The 13,928-nt window shown below is 46.1% G+C and overlaps 1 protein-coding gene across 1 annotated transcript in view; it reads right to left on the reverse strand.

Moving 5' to 3' along the window:
• Positions 1 to 696: 696 nt before the first annotated feature.
• Positions 697 to 13,928, reverse strand: part of RASSF6 (Ras association domain family member 6) — a 58,950-nt gene continuing 45,718 nt past the window's right edge. The window contains exons 5-14 of the mRNA XM_066548879.1: positions 11,421 to 11,510; positions 7,309 to 7,387; positions 6,796 to 6,947; positions 4,904 to 4,995; positions 4,299 to 4,483; positions 4,094 to 4,195; positions 3,177 to 3,228; positions 2,514 to 2,632; positions 2,330 to 2,427; positions 697 to 1,708 (exon numbers count right to left, since the gene is read on the reverse strand). Coding sequence (XP_066404976.1) covers positions 1,633 to 1,708; positions 2,330 to 2,427; positions 2,514 to 2,632; positions 3,177 to 3,228; positions 4,094 to 4,195; positions 4,299 to 4,483; positions 4,904 to 4,995; positions 6,796 to 6,947; positions 7,309 to 7,387; positions 11,421 to 11,491 — 1,026 coding nt within the window. The 5' untranslated portion in view covers positions 11,492 to 11,510 and the 3' untranslated portion in view covers positions 697 to 1,632. The remainder of the gene's footprint in view (positions 1,709 to 2,329; positions 2,428 to 2,513; positions 2,633 to 3,176; positions 3,229 to 4,093; positions 4,196 to 4,298; positions 4,484 to 4,903; positions 4,996 to 6,795; positions 6,948 to 7,308; positions 7,388 to 11,420; positions 11,511 to 13,928) is intronic.

Raw genomic sequence — 13,928 nt, forward strand, 5'->3', positions numbered from 1 at the left:
CATGTTCGAACCTGAGTGACCCCCCTCTCCTCTGTCACCTGTGTGTCCTTGCTGTGTTTCCCTGAGTGTCCCAGAATACCTTGGAAGAGATTCTTCCCCTGCTCCTGTCTGTATTTGTCAGAAATGGTTCATTTAGACAGCACAGCACTCACAAAGAACCAGCCCCACAGGAGTCACGGCACCATTGCACTCACCCTGAAATCCTGGCCAACAGCACCAGCTCTGTGCCCTATCTCCAAACTTCTGTCTGCCCAAAGTTTTCAGTCCCAATTCAGCAAGACAAGAGAATTGAAAAGGATTCAAGTCTTGAACATCAGATGGTGACAAAAATGGCCTATTTAATTCCTACCTCTTAACCATGAATTATTGTTATTTCTGCCCTCTGTGCTCCCTTGTCCCTACCCATTCTCCTGGGCAGGATTATAAACTATACTTTGAAATAATACACTTGCTGCAGCCTGAGGAGCTTCAATATCAGCACCTTGACCTTTACTTTCTGAATTCCCATCCCAGTAACAGGATTTCGGGCAGTGTAAAGTTTTACAATTTGATTTACTCCATACAATTTCTAGGCCACATGTTCTGCACATCCCTTTCCTCCCTCACAAGCATTTGTTACCTGCATGAGACAAAGCAGCTGAGGTAAGGCACAGACACCAGGTAGAAACAACCAGCTAGTGCAGGAGGACAAGGAGCTGTGCACAGATCTATTTTATTTACATCTCTGTAACTGGAGCTCTAAGATGGAACACAGCTCATCCAGGAAGGACCTGACAGGGGCTGCAGTGCCCTGCGTGGGGCTGGGCTGGAGCCAAACTGCATCCCTGGGGAGGCCGTGGGCCCAGCCCTCCCTGGCTGTGACACGCAGCCTCTCACTGAGCACCTCCATTCCTCGTCAAACAGAACACTCAGGAAGGAACGCAATCAACAATTCCAACTACAGAAACCACTGAGGTGCCTTTCAGGACCCCACAGTGTTCAGTCAGTTCTTACTTTGCAGTGCACGAGGTATTTCAGCAATAAATTCCCTGTCATTGCTAAGAGCTGAGCAGCTCCTAAGTGGGAGGGTTTCCAGTTATGTTTTTCTAACAGCAGCTCAAAGCTTAAGCAGTTTCGACATCCACCAGCCTGAAGCCCGTGGATTTCAGGCATCTTGCATGGATGTTTTATAACTTAAATGGAAATCCTACCTGCAGTCTTAAATACATAAATATCTTCTGCCACTTGGCTCTACTGAAAAGCTTTCTGCTAATATAACACAACATTTCTTTAACAGAAGGATAACCATATTCCTAGTTTGCACATTTTCTATCAGCACATTGGTTATTGCAGCATTTTTCTACGCCAGCCTCTTGGTGCCAGGTGACACATCAGCAGGATTTAAAGCCTTGGGCTTTTCAGGGGAGTTTTTGCCCAAGTTCCAAGTCAGATCCAGCATCTGCAGTTTGGGCAACGTGCATCTCCGTGGGTGCTTGCAGCCCACACCCCAGCGCTGCAGGGGTTAATGGTGAGGGGAGACTTCTCCCACGGGGCACTCTCACTGCTCAGCTCCACCCCAGAAGGCAGCAGGACTGTCCTTCAGCAGCCCAGGCATTCCCAGGGGCATTCCCAGTGCTCTCCAGGGCCGCCCCATCACACCGTGGTCTCTGTTTTCTGAACGCTTCGACTGCGCAGGTGCTGCAGGATCAGCCTCTTCTCTCGTGTGTACCTGAGAGGGAGAAGGCATTGAAATAACCTCTGCAAACCTTCAGCCCAAATTCCAACCAGCTGCTCACATATGGGTGCATTCCCAACCTTTGTGGCCATGTCCCACTTTCCCAATGCAGGCAAGTCTAGTATTTTCTAAATGTTTCCTGACACTTGGATTCAACGTGGTTATCAGCCCATCATGCAGTAACAGATCTGTGGCTGCTGCAGCCTCTCAGTGCTCCTGGACTCAGGAGAGGCTCACAAATATGGCAGCTCCTCTGGCTTGTACCTGTGGGACAATCCCCCTTTTTGCTGGGGGGATTTCCATCACTCACCTCAAGTTTTAAGGGAACATCAGGCACTGATGTGGCTGAAATGCTACAGAACCAAAATGGTATCACGTGTGGTACTGCATTTACCCTTTCCAAGGGAACAGCAGCAAGTACCAACCGAGCCAGTCAAAGGCCCAGAAAGCAGACAGCAAACAAAATAAAGAGAAGTTACCCTGAGGGTCCAAATTTTCTGAAGACCCCACTCTGTGTGTAGTCACCTGCACTCTGCTACATCCATATGTTCTCCTCATGAGCCAATTGTACAGATTGCCCTGGACTCTGTGACACCTCATTTTGTGTCTGTTTACCTTGCAGTTGTCTGTCGAATCTCCCGCTCCTCCTCTTCATTTATTCTGTGCAGAATGGATTCCAAGAAGGGAAGATGGAATGAAATGTACTGAGCCACCTACCAAGGAGAAGACAAGAAAGGCACTACTGACTGTGGTCACTGAGGAAAACCCCACGAGCTATGAGAAGTGAGGATATACATACATCACTGCTGATCTCTTCCATGTCCCCATCCATGAGAAAGAACTTGGCAACCTTCTCAGAGGGCCCCTGCAGCAGCCTGTGCAATAAGGGAACATCCCTACTCCTCAGCTGCTTCTTTTCTGGAATGTATAAGCAGTGTCACAAAACACAGAACATCCCACAGGGGCTCCATCTACCACCTGCAGTCATGAGCCTTTTTCCCTGACAAGGATCCCATACTGACTCGAGTGCAATGACCAGATACCTAACAGGTCCCTAACGTTGTGCCATTTGAAATACCTTCTCCCCCAGTTCCCTCCTATTCTCTCAGGTGTTCCCTTTAATAAAGATCAAATCTCCCTTTTCCTGGAAAAGTAAACTGCTATGGAAGTAACTGGAAAGTAAACTGCTATGGAAGTAACCTGTTTCCACTGACCAGTGAGTACTTTGAACTCAGCATATGCAATGCAAAGCTGTCAGCTGAAATACACACAATTATTCAGCTTTTCCTCTCCAGAGGAGACATCTCTGAAGGGTGCCTGAGAAGGCAAAATGCCACAGCACACACACAGTGCACAAACAAGGACAGAGGCCTGGCACAAGTCCTGTTACTCCAAGGGACACATTCCACACACACACAGAATGATCAGAGCTGAAGTGCTCAGGCAGCAGTGGCTGGCTTACCTCCAGACGCATGGATAACGTAAAGTGCAAATTCATGGGGGCTGTTTTCTATCTGTGAAAAAAAAAGAAATTCCATTCAGACTCACAGATATTCCCAGAACTTCCCTCTCAGCACATTTTCCCTGTGTGTCTCAGTTCAGAGATTTGGATCAAAGCCTGAGACAGGGATCCTCTCTGTAAAAGAGTTAAAGATAGTGGCTCTGGACAAGACAGAAAGCTGTGGTACCATGTTCACTGTCCCTGTGCCAGGGACAGTGAAAACAGCACAGCTTTTGAACACTTACTTTGCAATGTATTCCCTACAACTCTACTCCCTGCTCTGTAATTCCCTTCCTTGTTACTCCTAGAAGTTGTTTTCCTTTCAAGACACTCACAAGCCTTACTAACCACACAAAGTAATTCTGCAGTAGTGAAGTCTCCAGACAAGTTAAATGGGAAGTTTAAGACCATTAAAGTATAAATTAAACACTAAGCAGCCATGGAAAATCAAGATATTTGAGAAATATGCAGCAGTAAGGGCAAAGCTACTTCTGACTATGTACGACATTGTTGGGGGAGATGGTTCCAAGGAAATTAAAAAAAAAAAAAGTAGTTTCAGACAGCATGGCACTGGCCTTGAGCAGTACTTGTAGCTGTAACCTTCCCATCTTTCCACACGCCTGGCTCTCAGAGAAAGCCCGTCCCAGACAGGCGCTGGGATAATTGCTGCTGTTTTAGGCCAGCTGCAGTTCCCGGGGCTGTCTGTGGGAGGGCAGCACCGCCAGGATTAAAATTGTCCATCTGGGTTTTTTTACACTCCGCTCCACGCACTGTCCTCACCCAGCTATTCCACATCTTTCCCACAGTGCTGGAGGGAGTGCACATGGGAATGAACGCTTCCAGAACACGGCCACGCTTCCTCCTGCCAGCAGACTTACCTTAAACTTCCAAAGCAACTGCTCTATCACTTGTCTGGTCCTCATCTGGCTGTTGATTCTTATTTTGGTTTCTGACCCAAAAGCCGGAGTGAAAACTGATGTCTGGGAACAAGAACAGCCACACCACGGCCTGAGCCTGAGGCACACCTCACTGGGCAGGGCTCCCTGCCCCTCAGGTGACAAAGCCAAGCCTAAAATTTCCTACCTCGTGGTTGTAGAAGTGGCCATTGATGGAGAACCTGTGAGTTTCTACTTCTGTCCTGGTGATGGTGGGGAGCTTGGTCCTCCTGCGCACGGCCGTGGCATCGCTGCTGCTGCGGGGCAGGGTGGCACAGTCGAGCTCCTGCTCCCTCCTGGACCTGAGAGTGTGACTTTCATAGCATGGATAACCTGGACAGAAGAGAACCACACGTCCTGTGCAGCTGCCAGCACCCCCAGAGGAGGGAGGCTCTCAGTGAAGGGCTTCATTTACTGTTTACTATTTATTATTTTTGGGGCGGTGGAGCAGGAAAGGAACAAGGCAGAGGCATACGATGAGGAATAGGCTGCTTGCAGGGCTTGCAGTTTGCTGATTTGCTCCCTTGGGGATGATTTCTTGGATGAAAGCACAGCTCATTGCCACTGGCTGTTCACCAAGTCACCTGCACAGCCCTAAGCAGCCCTAGGTGGGTGTTTCCCCAGCTTGCAGGGCATGTGACACACAGCAAAGAGATTTCCCTTGGCTGGCAGGGAAGGGCTGATGTGTGAGAGGCCTCTTGCACTGTCACAGAACACAGAATTTTTGGTTAACCTGAGAGCACCAACACTAACTTTGCTCGAGGTCTGGCTGCTCCTCAGCAGATTTCAGTGCATCCCCGCTGATGTGATGGAGGTCATCAAACTCTCCCCAGCGAGTCATTCCCCTGAAAGACAAACACGGAGTTACCATTGACTGCTCCTCAGTAACTCCTCAGTGACTGCAGTTTATCCTGTGGCCAGGGGTTATGTCATACATTCCTATCCCTGCTCAACATACAGACTTCAGCATGGTCATTTTAGTTTAAGTCATAACAACTTCATATTAAAATACAGTATGACCAGGGATCCTAAATGTAACACATCCAATGTAAAACCTGTTGAACATCAACGAGGACACAACCTAAACAACTTGCAGTAATTCCTGATCTGTTTTACAGCAACATCCTAGATTAATCACACTCAGACTACCAGGCAGGCACACAAAACACACATATTGTTTTTTAATAGTTACAGAACAGAGTTACACAGGTTACACTTGTGCTGTCCAAACCAGCTGTGTATGAGAGCAGGAAGTTCCATCCAGCCTTTCAGATGTCAATATTTCCATAAATCATATTAACTCAAACTTATGCCCAAACTCTTCAGCATAAGGTCTTCCAGTTACTGCTCTGACTGTGAATAAACCAATTTGTAGTGCAATATTAAAAATGAATTTCATATGTATATGTATATATATATATATATATATATATATATATATATATATGTATTCCCAACAATATTCAGCTACCCTCAATTTACATGCCAAACAAGATCTTGGTTGTATTGTACACATTTACCAAGTTCCTTTAAGATCAGACAGCCAAGCTGCCCTGCATACCTTAAAGCATGTCAGGGCAGCCCCACGTTTCTGGGATCATGAGTGAATGTTTACTTTAGCATACAGATTTCCACCAGCCAGAAGTTTTTTAAGAAGTGCCCTACAGGCCACGTGCACCCCACACCAGCAGACCTGGTCAAGGTAAACTGAGAGCCAGATTTGCCTAAAACTCAGGTTCTTTCCTAGTTACTCCTGTCAAAATTCATCCCTGAATTTCAGCAGCCAGAGATGGGGAAGAAGACTTTACTGGAACTCCACAGCTGCAAAGGTGGCAGAATTAAATCCCCAGTTCAGTTCCAACATGCCTCACATGCAAGCTAGGACATTAAGTCATTAGAAAAATAAACTCTGCAATACTCAATTTATCAGGGAGTCATTCAGGGTGAACATGGGCTCTGCCTCTGTATTACAAGATTCAGAATCAGCTCATCAAATTCACCAAGGCTGGGGAAACAGTGTTCAAAACAAAGGAAAAGTACACTGAGTACCTGTATCAGCTGAGCACAACACACTGGGGTATAAAATGTCATTTTATGGAACAGCTGGTCTGTAAGTATTTTAAGGGGTTTTTAGACCAAATTTTGCACAGACAAAGCCAGTATCTATTGCCTGACTTGAACTTCACCTGAGCAGCAATGGTTGCAGACCTCACATACCTGTAAGCTGGGACAGACAATCCCTCAGCACTTACCCACCAGATTCTGGCTTCATGCTCCAGTGTGTGCACCAACACGAGACCTCTCAGGGGCTACCAGTATCAGGTGCACATGGAAACACAGGGGGATTGTTTGGCTCTTTTCCTATACATTTATATACATCAATTTCCCAGTCCTTGTATAGGAATTGTCAGCTCCCATGAAAAGAGCAGCCTCCTTCCAGCTCCTCAGCCTGAGGGCCAAACAAAGGTGCTACAAACACACACCTTCCTGCCCAGCAGAGACTGTTCAAAGGCTCTGCTGTCCAGCAACCACCACAGCCTTTGGGGAATCTGGGATATCCAGGGCAGCCAGCCACAGCCACTCACTGAAGGCACAACACGAGCCATCTTGCAATGCTAGCCTCCCTAGGGAAGTCCATCCATTACCTTTTACTGGGGAAAAAGCCCACATTCTCTGTTGACTTCAGGGTTACAAAAGAGAGTATCTGCTTCTCATCCTGAATCTTTAATCTGATAGGATGCCGCACGCCCCAGAATATCGACAGGATTCCTTCAATGAAGGGGGTGCTTCCTTCTTGCTGGAGAAAAACAGGGAAATAGTCAGTGCTGCATAATAATGGAGTAAAAATAATCAACTAATAATAATCTGTCTCCCCTCAAAGTAACAGGACTACAATGAAATTACTGAGGCTGACACAGCCCTGGAACAGATTACCTGGAGAATGTGTAACCTCAGTTTTGAGCAATTTCCAAAACAGCCAAAGCTGCAGGCTGACCTGATCAGTTCAGGAAACCAGTTCTGGTTTATTACATTAGATGGAACCTGTCGTGCAATAACAACACCACAGCGAGTGGAGCTGGAGTCCAGTGCTGTGAGGAGAAGAGAGCACTAATTTGTGATGTCCAGATTAGTGGAGTTTCTCACCCCTAAATCCTTACCTGATTACATGTCAGTTGCAGATTCTCTTGATCTGAATAGTAAGAGTTATAATTCTTCAGAAGAGAATTGAGCTGCTCTCTAGAATGAAGATCACAATGAAAAAGAAATGTTTTTAACATCTCTGTAAAATGCAGGTGGTATGTGGCAGGGTAACACCCTGTAACTGTGCTACCCACTGCACCCTTGTATAGGTTTATTAATGATCCATACATCATTTTCTGAGAGAAAAGTTTTGCCAGGCTACTGGGTTGCTCATAAGTTGCTCCTTTAAAGACCCAGAGGAAATTAATTAGTCAGCCTCACATGATGTTAATAACACTGCCCCAGCATAGCTCGTACTTTGCACCTCTGTAGCAGTCATGAGGGGGAAGCAAACAGAACAACATCCACATGCACCAGTGCTGCAGGTTGCTTTAACTAGGCTGCACTTGGTTTTCCCTGCATGCTGGCTTCCATTTAGTCCTCATATTGCTGCAGATACTTTTCCTGTCTCCAAACATCTGCAGGATGTCTAACATTTCTATTTCCCTCTGCCTGAAACAAAACAGCTTTGCACCATGTCTTTGCTGAGAGGAGAAAGGAAGGAGATGAGGAGAACCTCTGCCAAGAACGAGGAGCCACGGAGACAAAGCCAGCTGCAGCTCAGGCTATGGAGGGCTGAGCAATGACAGAATTATTGAAATGCATTTAGAGGCCATGAGAATGAAACACTGTTCCCCACACCATTTAAAGATGGCTCAGACTGTAATTCAAGCAAGCAATTCCGAGCAGCAGAGGTGGTTAACCATGGGGAACAACTGCATGGAAGTGTACAAATCCTTCCTTGTGGACTAAGGACTACAATGGTTTCATGTCCTGCCTCGCAGTGAGGTGTGAGGACACTGAGTTTGTTTCCAAATACTGCCTGTTATTTCCATGTTGTGGGAGCTGTTGGAACAGCAGGCCCACAGGTGGAACACACAGCACCTGCAAACTCTGCAGCACACGTTCCTCAGAGAGCTGCTGGAGCTGTTCACAACTCATGTACCTTCAGAAATACTATTACAACTCCTCCACCAGTTTAAAATGAAGAAGTGCCTCAGAGAACTGGCAGCCCAGCATGGGGACAGGCCCCAGGAATGTTGCTTTCCCCTGGGCCCAGGTGTGCACACACCAGAGAGGAACCAGGGACAGCCAGGGGGGCAGGTACACATCCAGGCTGTGCCTGGCGGAGAGGGCCGTGCAGAGATGAACATGGAGAGCTTTCCCTGGCACACCTATCCCTCTCTCTCCACTTAATAAACAGGACAGTGTCCTGTTGCTTGAGAGAGCCTTTTCCCATGGTGAGAAGGGAAAAGATCAACTGGGCTTTTACCTAGCAGGTAACATGAGGACAGTGGCTGCAGCACTAAACTCAGGGTTCATTGCATTCCCTGCTAATTCTGTGGATGTAAATTATTTATTTTACATTATTGCAATCCCACACACAAAAAATATTTTTAACTAGCTTTATCAACTGGATTCTAAACAAGGATTCTCAACATTAACTTACTTTGTTCTTTAATCCTCAGAATACTGAGGTGGCAAAAGCCCTTCCTTGCACTGGGTTGAGACAGCTCATTCCAGGTTCTTTGTGTCTCTGTGAGGGACCACATTCAGGCCATCCCACCAAAAGGGAATGCAAGGAGGTTTGGATGTGAATCAGAAGCAAGCCCAGCTCTGATCACAGAACTGGCTACAGACAAGCAAGATGAAGCATGCCTTGGCCTCGTACACAGGCAAGCTCCAGATGCAGCTCAGGATTACCAGGCAAGTAGGAGATAGATCTGCAGTTCTGTCTGACAGATGTTGTGACAGACCTGCTGATCCTGCTCCAGAGGTGCTTCAAACTCAAGTCTCTGCACTTCACAGCATTTGGCAATCACTTTATTGACAGCTGTTATCTCACAGGTTTTTTCCAAGTAGGAAGTTGGGAAGGTGAGCTTCCTGAAGATGGATTAGAAATACTTAAGGACTTGGGGCACACTCTGAGACTCACCTATTACTCTTAGTCTATGTTGACTGCAAAGGCAAATAAAATCATAGACTAACAGCAGTTAGTGGTCTGGTAAGGGTCATCTCTGAAACAGGTTCTGTTTCTCAGAGCAAGCCCTCAAGATTTCCACAGAGTTTCTTGCCTTGTCTAAAAAAACTTGCCATTACCTTCCTCAGAAGTTTGCATAAGTAGATCTTTCAGGTTTCAGCCTTGCATTAGTGCAACCAACAGTGACAAACCACACAAGCAATTAGAAAAGCCCTGAGGGAGAGATTACCAGCAGCTCACTCTGACTTGTTTGTCCTTGTGTAGTAGAAACATAAGAGAAAAAAAACCATTTTCCTTCTTTTTGCCCCAGAAGGGAATACGTGCACCAGCCTAGTTCCAGGAGTGGCCTTACTGTAACACATCTTCCTCCTGCTCTAAACTAGAGACAGATGCCATCTCTGCTGAGTTTGGTGTCTGGAAAATCAGCAGCTGTTGTGACAACAGCAAAACACAGCCATTAACAGAAACCAAAGCCAAGTAACTGGCAGAACAACTCAGCCCAAAAACATAACATGCTCTGCAGATTCACCACTTTATCCAGTAGCAAAAGCAGGATACAAAGGAGCTGCAAGGTCAGGTGCCCCAGTGGTGAACCACAACAGAGCCCAGGCTGCTCTCTGGAAACACCAACCCAGGACAGCTCACCTGTGCTCTCTCCTGCCCAAGCCCTACACACAATCCCTGAATATTTATGGCAGTTTTGCTGGAGAGGCAGCAGTTCAGCCAGCCAAATCATCCCACAACCTTTGGTCAGCCTTTTGATCCAGCCATTGTGCAATTCTCAAACAGCAAGCTTGCCCCATCAGCAAGATTGCAGGATAGAACTGGAAGAGAAGCAGTGTAACAGCAGATTCAAGGTAGAGATGAGGGATGACAGTCTGGAAATTGCATTGGAAGCAAGCCTGAGTGCATATGGAATGTCAGTTGTTCTTGAAACACTTATTTCCCTTGATGCAAGGTGAAGAAAATTTAAACCATGGCTGTCATGCAGAAAGGTCTCAACTGGGATGCACATTTCACCACATGAACAGGCAAGTACATAGAGGAATAAAGCCCCAGAGACTCTGGTTCACCTGGTACATTTCCAAAGGCTTCTGCATGCCAAGTTCACACACATGAATTACCTCTGACACAAAAGCACTGCATCCCAAATTAACAGCAGCATAAAGGGAACAACTCTTGAAGAGAAAGGGAATGATGCATCTGCTGCCTGTGTGCCCTGGGCAAAGCCCTGACAGCCTTCCTTGGAAAGGGAGAAACCAGCATTGCCCAGGCCACACAGGAAAGCATCAGGAGTCAGAACAAATCTCTCCTGCAGCACAATAAATTCCATTGCAGACCCATCCCTGGCTGAGTCCACAGGCAGTTTCTTTCCCATGGGAGGACTAAGAGCCATGGAAATGAAGAGAGAAGAGAGAAGAGAGGCTCCTTCCAGCTCCTGCACTCTTGTCACCAGACAAAAACAATTCCCTAAGAAAGGGGATGGAGCTAAAGGCCAGGTGGCTCAGAGTTTGGGGCAGCAGTAGGAAAAATTCCTCCCAGGGAGACTGAACTGTGGAAAAGCATCCCACAAATGACAGTTAGGCTGCAATTCTGAGCTTTTTCTACAAGTAGGTGAAAGAGACACTTCCTCTGACCACAGCAGAGAGCTAGCAGCCTAAAAGTCTTTCTGCACAGACACCCTGCCATCCAGGGCTGCCAAACCCCAGGCTGCAGACAAGCTGAGCTCAACTCTGGAACTTAGGGTCAATTCCAACAGATCTCCAGGACAAGAAGGCCTTCTTCCCTAACTCGTAATTTTATTTCAGAATCCTCTAGAAGGGCTGCTCTCCTTAAGGAACAAATCCCACAGACTCTAAGGCTTAATGCTCTGTTCTTTTGATTCCATGTGAAGGCCAGCTCTGCTCTGTAGACAGCTTAAGCTAAGTGGTAGGGATTGCTGTGGCTACAGACTCAGCTGTCTACAGGATCCCCTGTCAAGGAATACATGTGGAATCACTTGAAAGAAAGCAGCAAACTCATTAAATATTCAGGGCTTTAATAATTTACCTGGTTATGAACTTCTCTTCATTGATGAAAACAGAAGGCAGATGCTGTGCCTTCATAGTCACTTTCTTCATTTACTCAGAAGAGATGAATCTAAGCAAAAGGGGAAAAAAAAGTAAATACATCCACTACTGCTACTACAAAAGATGGAATAGTAATCAAGCACAAAGCTTTACTTGGCTAAGTGACACAGGCTGGGACAATCAAGCTGAGGGCTCACTACATCATATTTTGACTACTTCATACTTAGCCTTAATACCCAAGTATTTCCCACTCCTAGTAAAAAAAGCCATAAGCCATTCCCATCAAGTTTATAACAGCACCTTAAATCCCAAGCACTACATCTACCAGGACTTTCTCAAGCAGTTTTAGGATTTGTTCAACTCCAGGATTATGCTTGAGTTGTTAGCAGTCTGAGATACTGGCCAGGATCCATGTGTCTACTATGGACAGAGCATGACCCAGGGACAGCAAAACACACTGTGACTCTGACAACCACCCCATCCAGATTCCTAAAACTAGGCAAGGGAAGGAGTGGTGATGGTTAGCAGTGTCCTGCAGCACACAAAGAAAGCAAAGAGAGAACAAGACAGTCATTTCAGGGAGGTAGCAGTACAATTTACAGGTTTCCACACTGGGATTCAAGCCTGTTATGCAGGCAACGAGCCAGAGCCATGAGACTTCAACAATGCATTCTTCAATAAACTTAATTATGGAGTCTAGGCTCTTTCCTTCACCCTCAGGTACTAGGATAAAAGGAAGACTGAGGAGTTAACTGAACAAGTGGCATCACACATGTCTGGGGAAAAAAAAATCAGAGAATCCCATGAAAAGCAGTAACACCTCCAAAGACTGCACTGGAAATTCATCATTCCACTTCCATTTCTCTCATTTGGGTATGATGACAAAGGAATTTGACTCACAGCACTCGATGTCCATTGTCCCTTATGCCAGGGGATTGACTTGAATCTGATTTCAGACTGCAATGGATAGGGCCTGGTCAAAGATGTCTGAAAAGTGGTAGATTGTCTATAGTCCCCATGACAAGCAGCCTTCCAAAAACTGATTTAGGGAACATTCAACCTTGAACAGATCATGACTGGGTGAAGAGTAAACACCTCACCTCTGTGTACTGCACTACTGAGCTGCTTTTTTAGATGCCACCTATTTTCCAAAATCATAGATAAATAGTTTCTAAAAAACAACATATGTGGACAAGTGAGAAGTTTTGCATATAAAACACATGACCTTCACCCTACAAAATATATAGGAAGTAATTTCATAACCCCTAAAACCAGGGTGCACTACCAAAATGAGCTTTACCTGAGCAGCTGGTGTTTATAGCAGTGCTTTGTCAGGAGCTCACTGAAAAGAGGAGCAGTCCCTTTGTCCTTTGGGTGACATCCATCAAGACAAAAACATACCTGCAAGCCAAACAAGCCCAGGAACTTCTGTACAGACATGAGTTTGTGTGTGAGGAATACACTGCTGTATACCACTGCTTGGGTTTTTCCTCCGAAATGACTTCAGTAACCACTGGCCACACCTTGAAATCTGATTTTATGGGATTTACCTAAGACCTCTAAGTGAAGCAGCTGCCTGTGTCAGTGTAATTTCAAGACCTTTTTACAGGATGCAGAGGAGTTTATGTACTTTGGCACCTGAATAACTGAATGTACACCTCAGCTTCCTGGCACTCGTCAGGAAACAACATGTTAAGAGTAGTGGATGGCCAAGTCACCTCTATTAACTGTAGAGCAGTGACACTGGAGAGCTCCAGCATTGCTTCACTGCTTGTAGCTGCACTCTTTTCTACACTGTTTGGCCTTAAAATGATTCATCTGAAGGAAAAAGCTGATCTCTGCACATAGAGAGAAGTGACCTTTACACACATACACAAGAGAGATGAACACTGTGTTTTGCTACGCACTGGATGGCTAGTAAATTATTTGCCTATTAAATTATTTGCCTTAAGCACCCCAAACAGATTTTAAATCAGCCAGGTGCCATTAAAATGCTGAAAATAAAGCTAACTGGAAGAGTGGGTAGTGATGGGGACAATTCTTCACCAAAGCCTTTCTCTCCCTCACAGCTGCAATATCCAGGACAGAGCCTTCTCTGCTGTTGCTGGGGGAGAAGCACAACTCTCACTGTTCTCCTCAGTTATGTGACTTGCTGTGCTTATCAGCCTTGCACCAAACACTTCCACAGCACCAGCTCACTGCAGAGGTGAACCTCCTCTCCCTGGACCCTTCCCATGGGCACATTCTGGCTTATTTTTAGCCAAGACCCAAACCTGTGGGCTGCCATGGCGCAGTGCCTTCCCCAGCATCAGTACCTGACACGACAGATGCCAGGATGTTTGCACTGGCACTCCCTAAACCCACAAAGCTGGGACATTTCCCATCACCTCCTGCTATCCTGCTGCTTTCCATGCCACTTCCCTGCAGTCCTTTTGAGGAAGCAAACAGAAGTGAAATGCCTTTTCCACTGCTCCCTTTGATTTGAACT

The sequence above is a fragment of the Molothrus aeneus genome, chromosome 4 (assembly GCF_037042795.1).
Source record: "Molothrus aeneus isolate 106 chromosome 4, BPBGC_Maene_1.0, whole genome shotgun sequence".
In the NCBI taxonomy this organism is placed as follows: domain Eukaryota; kingdom Metazoa; phylum Chordata; class Aves; order Passeriformes; family Icteridae; genus Molothrus; species Molothrus aeneus.